General features: G+C 44.2%; 1 protein-coding gene across 1 annotated transcript in view; it reads right to left on the bottom strand.

The window, feature by feature from the left end:
- The window catches only part of LOC306745804 (transcription factor COE3), a gene marked incomplete at its 5' end in the record, with an annotated part of 124639 nt that overhangs the window by 21302 nt on the left and 89309 nt on the right, over positions 1–14028 (bottom strand). The window contains one exon of the mRNA XM_079228645.1: positions 2845–2933. Coding sequence (XP_079084771.1) covers positions 2845–2933 — 89 coding nt within the window. The remainder of the gene's footprint in view (positions 1–2844; positions 2934–14028) is intronic.

Genomic DNA, 14028 nt, shown 5'->3' with positions numbered 1-14028 from the left:
TGGCTCGGCTGCAAGCGGACACCTCAGCGTCGGGCCGGCCGCCTCCAGAGAGGACGCGCCGCTAGCACGTTAGCATCTGCGGCGCGGTCCGGTTCACAGGTCGCGTGTCGGAGTCAGAGAGGTGATGGATGGAGGACTAGCCTGCTAGCCTGAGAGCTAACAAGAGGCACGTTCAGCAAATCAGACTTGGGGTTGTTGTTTTATTTCCCTTTTTTGGTGGAGCTATGCTAACAGTTTCCCTCTGCTTCCAGTCTTTGTGCTAAGCTAGGCTAAACTCATTTGAGATGAAGCTGTAACTTCTTACTTCAGTCAACAAAAGCTGATTGATCGCTACCTCGTTGTTTGCTAGCCGACACGTAAACCAGAAATGTGCATCGACGGAGCTATGCTAACAGTTTCCCCCTGCTTCCAGTCTTTGTGCTAAGCTAGGCTAACCCTAATCTTTGAGTCCTTTCCAAAGCAGTTTCCCATCTTTCAGACAAAATCAGCTGTGAGGTTGTTGTTTTTTTCCCTCTCCTGGTTTTCCATATTTACCATTTATGTTTAGGGGAACAATCACCCACAATGCACCACCTGACGCCCTACGACGACTCAATCTGTTCTGTGTCGCGCCGCCTGTCCAAAAAAAACCCACAAACACAGAAAACCTCGCCGTCCAAACATCTCTTTCCATCCCGGCTGCTGTCCTCTCTGCAGAGCGGCGGCAGGTGAAAGCAAAAGAGAAGTGACAGGCCGAGTTAACCCGTCGCCTGCTCGGTCACATGATCACACACACACACACACACACAAAATGCCTCGCCGGCTGCGAGCCAACAGCTTCACTGCATGTCCAAATAAAAAAACATCTGGGAGGAGAAAAAAAACAACAACCCTGTGGTCTTATTGAGTTTTCCTCTGAATAAATAAATATCTAAGAGGCGGGTGGAGGGCGGTTGACGTCCCACTCTGGCTGCAAATCAGGCCATCAAAGGGGGCCAGACAATGTGTGCTCGCTATTAGTATCAATTTACAAATAAACTGCTTTTTTGGTGACTGGATCTCCGATGTCAGATTTTGATAAATGGTTTCAATTTGGCAGCTGCTTTCGAGTGTCAGAGCCCATCGGACGGCCGCCGCCCGCCGGCCGCCGCTCGCTGCCTCAAGGAATCTGCCTCAGTTAGCCGCGCAGCCGGCAGCCGCCGAAATAATCTCTTCATGCTAACCAGGGCAGGTGTGTGTGTGTGTGTGTGTGTGTGTGCGTGTGTGTGTGTGTGTGTGTGTGCATACTGATGCGTTTCTGGGGGTAAATATTGAAACCAGGCACATTTCACTACTGATGTTTTTCTACACAAATCTTAAAGGAGCTTCCTGTTTTTTTTGTGTGTGTTTTTTTCAAGCCATTAAACTACAGATCACAGGCACTTTCCTTCACTGTTTCCAAAGCCGGCTGGTGTTTAATAGATTTTTAAAAGTGCTTTCGCTGCCTTCCTTCTTCCCTGCTTTCTTTCTTTTTCCAGGCAGTTGGTTTTATTTCATTCACTGCGGATAAAAATAAATAAAAAGGATCCACCTGCAGAGACTTGTTTCAGATTAAACATTACATGTTACCAACTTTAGGTGATTCTATAGCTTCAATGAGAGATTATTTTTATTATGTGTTTAAAAATAATGTCTAAAAAGTGTCTAACGACCAAAGTGACGCCTTCAAACTGACAAAATCCAAAGAAATTCAGTTTAAAGATGATCCTTATATTTAAGATTATCAGAACTGTGATAACATAAAAGCGCTTAATGATGTTTTAACGACAGTTTCACTGCTTTCATCTCATTCACTTCAAACACATCCACTGCTTTCATCTCCAGTGACTTTCGGGTCTTCCGTTCTCATTTTTACTCCGACTGCTTCTCGACACTTCCACTGATATCAGTTTTTCCAGTATATACACCTGAGCTCGCTTCAACTTCTATCAACACCGTGTGAAGCGACGGAAACTTCCAGCTCAGTTTATCCCAACTATGAACTATGAACTATGAACTATGAACGGCCCGTTTCACTTCAAACGAAAATCAAACTTTAGTCAGAAATTCCAATTTGAACCGCCACTTCAACTTCTTTCAGTATTTCCAAATATTTCAGATTGTCAGCGGCGAGTACGCTTATACATTTTCCTCAGAAAAGTAAGACCTTTCTAGTTCAATGTTGTTGTTTCATCACACGTTAAATTACAGAATCACCAACACAATTCTGGGGAAGTTTGTCATAAAAAACATTTACATCATCAATAAGGTATATTGATCCAATATTCTAACATATAAAGACAGATATTTACAGGTATAAGTGCCGAGTATGTCTTCAAGAGCAACGGACCAATCAGCTGTCCTCCCCGACCCTCGGCCTCCTTCAGCTCGTACCCTGACTTCACGCCTTCCTCCTGCCAGTCGAGCGCAGGGGGCACAAAACCCAGACAGGATTTTCTCCCCCATAAACAGCTGTTTCCTGTTTGGAGGATCAGGACCAATCTGCCCGCTGGCAGCCGGGAGCGCCGGGCGGTGCCAAGAGCGCGCCGAGCAGAACCGACAAATCCAATCAGGCGACTTGCATTAAACGCTACAAGAGGCCTTAAAGTCGGTGCGGTGCAGGTGGTCTACGGCGGCCACGGAGGGACAAACAGCCACTTCAGATTTATATCGGCCGTTAAGGCGGCCGTAAAAACCCAGATTAAACACTCAAACAGCAGCTCGGAGAGACAGGTGCATTCTGGGACGTACCTGCCAGGCAAGCACAAAAGCTCACTTCCTGGCTTTGGATTTGACCCCCTTGACCTTTGACCTCGAGCGGCGACTTAATGACTCGTCTCCACTGACCTTAGGTAACCTCTCGGGGTCCCCGGGGTGGCGAGGGATGACCTTCTGTAGCCTCTGGAAGCCGTAGTCGATGGTGGGCTCGTTCAAGGCTGCGGGACGAGAGAGAGAGAGAGAGAGAGAGAGAGTGAGCGGGCGACCGAGACGAATTCAACCCGACACACACACGAACACACCGATCAGCACAGAAACACACACGGCATCACAGCTGCACACGTATGACACGCTTTTCCTTAAACTCGGTGGATTCCTACAGGAGTTCGTCCACAGGGACGGAGAGCCTTGCTCAAAGGCAGCGGGACGATTCCTCATTTCACTCATCACGCCCTCAACACACCCGAGGACAAGCCAGTATATTTGAATATTTTGTATTGATACATTTAAAAAAAACAAGAAAAAAAAACTGAAAAAAAACTGAAAAAACTGAAAAAACTGAAAATAAATATTTTCTTGATTTCAATGTGGACATGAACTAATTCCCCCCCCAAACAAATCTTAAATGTAGATGTTTTATTTTTTGAAATTAATGACAAATGTTGACATGTTTGTACCCTTCTTTATACCTTTTGCGCTATGTCTCACATAAATGTCTGTATTCATATCATATTGTGTTATTCCGGCGTCTGGTGAAACCTGTAGAAGGTAAATAAATAAACCTGCACGAAGTTAGAAAGTTTAATAAAGTTTACATAAAAACAGACGATGAATCATCCTGAACGTCTGATTCCTTCTTTCTCTTGTTTGATCCTCCGTGCGACCTCTCAGTGATCTTCAGCTTGTTGGTTCTTATTAGCAGTGAACACTAAGAGAGAGAGAGAGAGAGAGAGAGAGAGAGCAGCTGATCTCTCTCTCTCTCTCTCTCTCTCTCTCTCTCTCTTATCTTCCTGCTGGTTATTAAGTGTGAGACCTCACACTCCATCTGTCCTCCTCGCTCTGCCTTTTCCACCACTAATTCAATCCAACCTTCCCTTTCTTCCTTTTCTCCTCCACTCATTCACCTCCGCAAACAATCTGCCTTCCTCCTCTTCCTCCTCCTCCTCCTCCTCCTCTTCCTCTCCATACGTTTGGAGAAACACCCGGAAATGAGTTCGGGGAGATACTTCTCCATAATCAAGCCCATTAATCATAAAAGGCTGTCAAATTTGACTTTGGGGACAATTTGTCAGCCGGTCCCGGCCACTCCGCCTTTGTCACCGTGGGCTCTTGTCCCCGGTAAGGATGATTGACACACCAAATGCCGGTGAGTAGAATAGCTAGTTTGCGCTAATATGCATAACCGCGGCTTTCATGAATAAGAATAAGGCAGCTCTAAATATATAAATATATATGCGTGTATACGGCGGCGGCGGAGGGGTCTCCTTCAAAGGGCCCCGCCGCCGTTTGTTCGCCGGCGCTCCCAAATAGATGTTATTACCATTATAACAATATTTGTTTTCTTCTCCCCGGGAATGGAGCGACCGCGAGAGCCGCTAAATCAAATTTGTCGGAGCGCGTTTCAGGCGGCGGCGACTGGGCGGGGATGATGTGTGAAGGGTGACGGAGCGCTGAGGGACGCGAACCCAACCCCCTCACTGCCCCACCCCCCGGTGCCATGTCGGGAGAGGAAGCGGAGAGTGAATCTATTACCTCCCCGAACCCCGAGCGCCAATGAAAGAACACATTTCATTGTTGGATCCCAGAAGAGACTTTCTGGGGGCGATGCAGAGCAGCGGAGGGTGAATGGAGATAATGCGGCGGAGCAGCAATCAGCGGTCGAGTCCCGAAGCCGCATCCCCCCCCCCCTCCTCCCGACGCCGCGTACATATACAGCCCAACTTATAAAACAAGTGAAAGGCACTATGGGAAATGCTGCAATTGAATAAAAGCACATTTACACTCCGGGAGAGAGAGAGAGATCTGCGGTGTTTAACTCTTCGGGAGGAAGCGTCTGATCCCAGAGCGTTTAACACCAGGCAGCAGTAGTCCTGTGGCGTCACATGGTTCTACTTTACGGCCCTTCTGGTTCCACATGTTCGGTTCCCTCGCCTGCCTCTCTGCTGAGGATGTGGTCCAGGTTATGAAGACAAATGGGGGATGTCAGCCTCTTCAACACCAATCCCTTCTCTCAAGTTCTCATCAGAAGATTCAGTTAGAAAGAAAACCAGAACCGCCGGTTTGATCATCGAGATCTCAGCCGGAGGAAGTGAAAGACGCTTCATCCGTTCAGATAAAGATTTAACAAAATTAATAATTCTGTCTGGACCAAAACCACCAAACCTCATTCAGTAACGACCAGCAAAGGTTTCTCTCACAAGACGGTGGTCGTGGTCAATGAAGCACACGGCATAAACAAACGCAACAGGTTAGGTTACTAATGTAACTTAGTTCTATGGAGCTTGCAATTTGGGGTCATGAAGCACAAGTTTGTTTTGAACACAAAATATGTGAGTAGAAGAAGTGGACGGTTCTAAATTACTCTTTAACATCAAATAAATAAAAACTAGAAGCAGTTTTTTCTCTTAAACAGAAGACGCCATGTTTTTTTATTTTGTTTAACAGCTAAATTATATTTCTACGCATTTTCCCTCAAATTCAATCGTAATATTTTAGAAGCTCCACACGTTCTGGGCTTAATTTGCTGGGATTCGGACCGACGCCCTCCTTAAATGAGAACAAATCAACAACCTTGAGCTGGAAGGAGGGAGGGGTGATGCATTCTGCTCGTCTTCATCATGGGAGGAAGAGGAGATCACAGATGGAGAAACAAAGACGGAGGCTTTTAATGAACCTCTGGACCGAACCCCCCCTCCCCTCACCCCCCTCCCCCCTCCTCCCTCTGTAGAAATTAAGCCCATTACTTCCTCTTATTAAAATCTCGCCGCCCTTTGACCCCAGCGCCCCATTGGCTGCCTGCAGGGCCCCGTACTCCTTCCCAGCCAATCGATACCGGCTGCCTCCCTGCAAAGAGCCCGAGTAATTGGAGAGCGGCGGCTGGCAGCGCGAACCCTGACCCCCCCTCAACACCCCGCCTTCAACGCCCCGCCACCACCCCACGCATTACACCGCCCATATGAAGACAGATTGCCTGATTTAGTGTAAACATATGCTGCAATTCCAGGCATCAGTGCCACTTTCTCCATCGTAATTTGTATTGATTTTTCTCTCTCTCTTTTTCTTTTTTCTTCTCCACGCGGCCCGACGTTTTCTCCTGCCGTCTGAAGTTTTTTTTATAAATCAGAAAAGGAGGAGAGGGAGATAATTCAGAGGTGAGAGGAGAGGAGGGGGATTCTTCATACATTTAATCAAGTATTTATTGCTCCCTCTCTCTCGCGCCGTTTTTGTGTTTTTTCCCCTCTCCCCTCTCCGTGAAAGTGATCAAACGGTTGGTTGGCGTCCTGCTGATCGGAGCGCTCTGTTATTAGGCGACTAAGTGACTGAGGAGAGGAAGAGGAGGAGGAGGAGGAGGAGGAGACGGGGAGAAGAAAGGGAGGCGAGGTTACGTGTTAAACTAATTTCTTGACGGCAGATTTGCAGCATCAGAGGAGTCGAGCAGACGCAGCGAACAGCAGGTCAGAGCTGTGAATATTTACACATTTATGAGGCGAGGCGTTCGCTGCCTCCAGGAAACGGGAACATCTGCAGACCGACTGATGGTGGGAAGGTCCTGCTTGATTAATAAAGCTCAAATAATCAGAAGGGCCGGTTTTAAAAGGAGCTTTAGCGGTGGAATAAAAATGTGCTTTTACGTAGAGTGAGATGAAACCAGAAGGAGGTATAAAGTATATCATGAGAGGACAGTAAGAGGGAGTACTACGAGTACATATTGTGTATTTATACAACTGTACACAGCAGAGGAAGTACAGAAGGCTGTAGTAGTACTGGGAGAGCAGTAGTGAAGATACTAGTACCAGTTACAGTAATATACGTACTGCAGTATTACGCGTACTTGCAGTAAGAGTAGTAATTTCAGTAACGGTAGTACTTGCAGTAATAGTAGTACTTGCAGTAACAGTACTTGCAGTAAGAGTAGTACTTGCAGTAAGAGTAGTACTTGCAATGACAGTAGTACTATCAGTAATGAAGTCAAGAGGTGTGTAGTATCTATAAAGTACTACGTATCATATTTCGTCTTTTGTTTATATTCAGATTAAACTGTTCTTTCAAAATAAAAGCATGTTAAAACGTTGTACCCGGGCCCAAGGCCCCGATCACTTTCCCAGGAGGCTTTGCAGTCAGAACCCGTTAACAAAAGGCCTCGCTGACCAATCACAGCACCAGCCCCGCAAGTCTGTTCCCATGGTAACGCCCGGCTTCCCTCACACACAAAAAACTCTCACGGCTCACCTCGACAGTGTCGGAGGTCAAAGCAGGGTCACAACAACAACCACATGGTGAGAGCCAGAGAGAGACGAGGCAGACCTGGACCCTGAAGTCCAGAACCCTGAAGTCCAGAACCCTGAAGTCCAGAACCCTGAACCCAGAACCCTGAAGTCCAGAACCCTGAACCCAGAACCCTGAACCCAGAACCCTGAAGTCCAGAACCCTGAACCCAGACCCTGAAGTCCAGAACCCTGAACCCAGAACCTGAAGTCCAGAACCCTGAAGTCCAGAACCCTGAAGGACCGGGTGTAATGTTTACTGTGTGATACGTTGTACTAATACTATAAAACACACAAAATACACATGTTGAGAAGGTTTGCTTTGGCTTTTAGTCGTCAAGAAATATTTTTTAATAGATATTAAAAAATAATAAAAACAATGTCTAGTCTGAAATCTTCCCCAAAAAAACTTCCTCCCAAGATTCTTCACTTTATTTCTGTGTTTTCTGAGCCGAGTGTTTCCAGCTGCATTGTGGGACAATAGTTGAAACATTTTAATAAATGGTGTCCCACAAGGTTCAATACTAGGTCCTCCTAAATTATTATTTTTTATTTTCAAATTTAACAGTAAAATGTCCAGTTTTCCAATTAAAAATACAAATAAAACCCCAAACACGGTTTCTTTACGTGAATGTCGCCCAGTTTGTAACGCTGTAAATATAGAAATGGCAAAACTGATGGGGATAAACAGACTGAAGATCTCAACTCTTTTTGGGACCCTGGTCCCGCTCCAGGCCCTCGGGATCCACAGAACCCTGAAGCTGCTTGTCCTTTCCACACATTTTAAATTAAATGACCACAAACCAGTTGACACTCAGCCTGCAGCCGCTTCTGGCCCCGAAGCAGCTGCTCACCAGTTTACATGAATGTGGAGCATGAATCTCTCAATATAGTAGAACATTATATTGTTTCTTTTACATTTGAGACTAATACTGGTCTAAGTCAGTCTAATACTGGTCTATGTCAGTAATATACTGGTTTAACACATTTTATCCTGGTTTAAGAATATCTAATACTGGTTTAAGACATTTTATACTGGTTTAAGAATATATAATACTGGTTTAAGACCAGTCTAATACTGGTTTAAGGCAGTCTAATACTGGTTTAGGACGGTCTAATACTGGTTTAAGACATTTTATACTGGTTTAACACATTTTATCCTGGTTTAAGAATATCTAATACTGGTTTAAGAATATCTAATACTGGTTTAAGACCAGTCTAATACTGGTTTAAGAATATATAATACTGGTTTAAGACCAGTCTAATACTGGTTTAAGAATATATAATACTGGTTTAAGACCAGTCTAATACTGGTTTAAGAATATATAATACTGGTTTAAGACCAGTCTAATTTTGGTTTAAGGCAGTCTGATACTGGTTTAAGGCAGTATAATACTATATTATATATAAATGATATTATTTCTTAGACTAATACTGTTTTAAGACATTCTAATACTGGTTTAAGACATTTGTATACTGGTTTAAGGCAGTCTAAAACTATATCATATATAAATTATATTGTTTTTTCACATTTAAATGGACAGAATGTGGCGTTCTTTGTCATAAATCAGCGGCTGTGAAACTGAACTCCAGGTGAATCAGAGATGGGGCCTCTTCCTCTTCCTCTTCCTCTTCCTCGTGTTCCGCCCTGCAGATGCCGCCTGATACCAGATCAGAGGTCTGGAGGGAGGGCGCCGGCTCACAGGAACATCTCCGCAGGCTCATTACCCGCCTGCTCCCGGCCTCCATGCTTCAGAGGAGCATGAACGCATCACCAGCCTGTGTTTGCATCCCGCGCCCCGCAACTCTTTACATTTACTTATCGCTCGCTATGTTTCATTTGCTGCTTCTCAGCGCCGCCGGGCCTCTGAGTGGGAATCTGGGGGGTTTGTACATATTTACCCAGCCGGAGATGAAATATGCACTTTAGGCACCTTTACCTTTTAGTTGTTTTTGTTTTTGCCTTGATGGCCTTGTCGAAGGCGCAGTCATGTCCCCGATGAGCCGCATAGATTTGCCTTTATCTGCAGCGGCTTCCTCCCATCATCATGTGGAATAGACTCGGCGTGAGGCGGCGGCTGAGTGGCGACTCCCCCGACGCGTCTCCGCCCCGCCGGCAATTTCCCATCTCCCCCGGCTGCGTGATTGATGCGGGTCGGAGCGGCGTTTGGCCTCGCTGCCCGCAGATCGCCACCGCTGATGACGCCTCACTTCCTCCAGGGCGCCGTGACAGACAGCGGCACGCCGAGCCTTAAGTGGACGGATGATTTGTTTTGCTGCTTGTCAAGTGGCCGACTGGCGTCAGCCGGGGCCGAGGCTGTTGACAAGCAGCCATAACACCCTGGATGCATCCTTTCACCGGATTATTGATCTGCTGCTTTATTCCTCCCAACTTTCTATTCATCACTCAGTCATCAGAGAGAGAGAGAGAGAGAGAGAGAGAGAGAGAGGAGGCCGACATAAATAACTAGAGACGCTATGTTTGGTTTGTTAACCGCAGATGCAGCTTCACCACAAACCTGGAATTTAAAGAAATGATCTGATGTTATTCTATATTTATATATTTCTTCATGTTCAGACCACAGAATGTTGGTGAGTGAGTCAGTGGGCCGGTGACCCTGACCCCTCTACGCAGTGTTTGTGTCTCTTTATTTCCTTGTTCACTCTGGTGGAATAAACACAGATAAAAAACAGATGTTGTGGGTAATACTGGCTTAAGACAGTCTAATATTGGTTTAAGGCAGTCTAATGCTGGTTTAAAACCAGTATAATACTGGTTTTAAACAGTCTAATACTGGTTTAAGGCAGTTTAATACTGGTTTAAGACAGTCTAATGCTGGTTTAAAACCAGTATAATACTGGTTTTAAACAGTCTAATACTGGTTTAAGACCAGTATAATACTGGTTTAAGGCAGTCTAATGCTGGTTTAAAACCAGTATAATACTGGTTTGAAACAGTCTAATACTGGTTTAAGGCAGTCTAATGCTGGTTTAAAACCAGTATAATACTGGTTTTAAACAGTCTAATACTGGTTTAAGACCAGTATAATACTGGTTTTAAACAGTCTAATACTGGTTTAAGACAGTCTAATGCTGGTTTAAAACCAGTATAATACTGGTTTTAAACAGTCTAATACTGGTTTAAGACCAGTATAATACTGGTTTTAAACAGTCTAATATTGGTTTAAGACCAGTATAATACTGGTTTTAAACAGTCTAATATTGGTTTAAGACAGTCTAATGCTGGTTTAAGACCAGTATAATACTGGTTTTAAACAGTCTAATGCTGGTTTAAGACCAGTATAATACTGGTTTTAAACAGTCTAATGCTGGTTTAAGACCAGTATAATACTGGTTTTAAACAGTCTAATGCTGGTTTAAGACCAGTATAATACTGGTTTTAAACAGTTTAATACTGGTTTAAGACCAGTATAATACTGGTTTTACACAGTCTAATACTGGTTTAAGGCAGTCTAATGCTGGTTTAAGACCAGTATAATACTGGTTTTACACAGTCTAATACTGGTTTAAGGCAGTCTAATGCTGGTTTTGTAGTAAAGATGTAAAGTATCAGATCTCCAGCCATGAAACAAAACGTGATTTTAAGCATTTATAACACAACGATCGACACAGAATTGATCTTAACTGCGTCTCAAACGCTCCTGAAACTAAACCTCCTCTCTTCCATGAGGCTTCGTAGGAGCAGAGCGCCATCACTTCATGCTTCACACGGTGGATGTGACCAATAAGAGCCGGACGCTGTCCTTCTAGACACCGACCCTCGCTGGCTCAGACTCGTCCTCGCTGACTGGCAGCAGGTGTTGGCGGTAACCTTCTCTCAGAGCGACCCCGGAGCGACGGCAGAACCCAGAACACCGACTCCCCGGCTGCTTCCTCCTCCGAGAGCCGCCGACGCACCGGAGAGCATCAGAGGATAATTACCTCCTCCTGATTAGAGCCCGTGACAAGGAGAGTGCCTCAAAGAAATAGGCCCGCTCCCCGTCCGCCACCTGAGAAGTTATTATTTTCTAGAGTGTCGCGGTCCCAAAGAAATGCCCCTGCAGGAACAGCTAATTACCCGACATTAGTTCCCCGCCGGGCCCCGTCCTCCCGAGCGGAGCGGTGCCGCCGTGCTCTTTGATATAAGAAGTGCGGAGGAGGGATCCCCGGCGGAGACGCTCTCCTGCTGTCTACTAAGAGACGAGACGGGAGATCAAAGACGGCGCTGCGAGTGGGTTCTGATGCCGGTGTCGTTAACCGGCTCGGGAACCGCGAGAGGTCAGCGCAGGTCAGCTGGTCCCGGATCAGTTCCGTCACACCGAGACTGAGCCTGTCATGTGACTCTGAGCCTGTCTGAGCCTGTCATGTGACTCTGAGCCTGTCATGTGACTCTGAGCCTGTCATGTGACTCTGAGCCTGGAACACAATCCTGTCACTTTGACCACAGATATGCAGAAGCATCAAGAATACACGTTGTTGTTTTGAATATCGATTTTTGGCATTTTGCGACTCTTTGTGCTCATTTTGCGCGTCTCTGCATCCTTTATTTATATAAATATATATATAGATATTCATATATTTCATATCTTCCATCCACATGATTATGTTTAGAGACCGACGGTGCGTTCAAGGACACTAAGATCAAGGAAAATAACCAAATTCCATTTTCACTTTCACTTAAGCAATGAGTCAATTAATGGATCAGTTGATGGTTGATTGACAGAAAGTCAAAGTTAAATTTCTAAAAGTTGTATTATATAATAACGTATATTATATATATATATATATATATCTATATCTATATAGATATATATGTGTATATATATAGATATATATATATATATATATATATATATATATATATGTATATATATATATATATATATATATATATATATATATATATATATAGTTGGAAGAAAATATACGTTATTATATAATAATATTTTTAGAAATGTATCCAAAAATATTATTTTTAGTATAAACATGTATATATACACATATATGTGTATATATATACACATATATGTGTATATATATACACACTCTACTAATAAGCAAATTCAATCCTCATTTGTTATAATTAACCTCTAATGAAATACATTAATAATAATAATATGCATTAATATATTAACATACATTCACATTAATATATATGTAGAGGCTAATTTGTACTTATTTGTCCACTTATCTATTATTCCACCTCTGAAACCAAACCTCCGTCCCTCACTCGGTCTCCACCTGTCAATCACAGTTTAAAGTTCATGAAATTTCTATGAGCATCGATCGCAGCAGAGACGTTTGGAGGAGGAGGAGGAGGAGGAGGAGGAGGAGGAGGAGGAAGAGGAGGAGGAGGAGGAGGAGGAGGAGGAGGAGGAGGAAGAGGAGGAGGAGGAGGAGGAGGAGGAGGAGGAAGAGGAGGAGGAGGAGGAGGAGGAGGAGGAGGAGGAGGAGGGTGTTAGTGACTCCATTGATTGATGGAGTGTCTCAGAGTCTCGCTGCTTCCTCCACGTCTCTGCTGCTGCGAACACGTTGACGTGCTGCGAGGAAAAGGTGATTTAAAATCACAGGTGAGCGGAGAAAGTTTTCTGTGAAGCGTTCAGCGGATGTGAGCTCTCAACACGCCGGAGAACAGAGGATGTTCTGACAGAAGCATGGAGGTGAGACGCGGTTATCGGCAGTGGGGATTAAAGCTGTTGGCTTCATTGTGAAGGTTTCGCCGTGAGTAAATATAAACATGTCACTTATTTAAACTCAGTTTGGTTTTAATAACAATACGTGTCTCTGATTTCACAAACAAGTTCAAGTTGAACATATTGTTTAAAACTCATAAATTGCATCTCATCTTTCTCTGTAGTTAATTTTTATTTTTTTAAAATGTATTTGAGAAATATAAAAGAATTGAAAAATTGCACTAAAAAGACCAATTTAATAAGAAAAAAAGAAATAACGAGACATCTGCTCATTTGGGGCCTAAAACCTCCTTTCCGTTTCGCTTATATATATATATATATATATATATATATATATATAAAATGTTATTTCAGAGCACAGGTCTGGAAACCTCCGTCTGGAAACATCACACATCTGGAAACCTGAACACGTTCTCCCTTCAGAGCCAAGCAGAGAACAAATGAACATCTAGAAAAACTGATTTCTGTCGTTTTTTTAAACCCAATAAAACGGTGAAATGTTCTCGGGCGTCGCGAGTGGAACCGTTAAAGAACCGATAAAGAACCGATAAAGAACCGTTAAAGAACCGTTAAAGAACCGATAAAGAACCGATAAAGAACCGATAGAGAACCGTTAAGGAAGCACAGCTCAAAGTGTTCCTTTGTTTCCTCTCTGAAGGAACAATCTGATCCACGTAATTGCCTCCATGTGTTACCGTGACAGTAATTAAACAATAAAAATTCAGAAGTCAATTAGTGAACACTGCTTCACATGAGGGGAGGGGGGAGGAGAGAAGGAGGGAGGAGAGAAGGAGGGAGGCGAGGAGGGAGGAGACTTCTCCTCCTCCTCCAGAGATCTTTACAGACTGGAGGTTTAACTTTGGGTCTTTCGGTTTCATGTTCACAAGACCTTTAGCAGACCTTTATGGAACAATCTGCTAATGCCTTCCATGTGTGTGTGTGTGCGTGTGTGTGTGTGTGTGTGTGTGTGTGTGTGTGTGTGTGTGTGTGTGTGTGTGTGTGTGTGTGTGTGTGTGTGTGTGTGTGTGTGAGAACAGGACGTACAGAGTGCTTCATTGTATTTCCTGACAGCGTCGAGGCCGAGCAGCGGAAACATAATAAAATGTGTTCAGAGTTCAATTTAAAGCTGCGATTAT

This window comes from Taurulus bubalis, assembly GCF_910589615.1.
Source record: "Taurulus bubalis genome assembly, chromosome: 13".
NCBI lineage: Eukaryota > Metazoa > Chordata > Actinopteri > Perciformes > Cottidae > Taurulus > Taurulus bubalis.
This window is presented reverse-complemented; position numbering and strand designations above follow the sequence as displayed.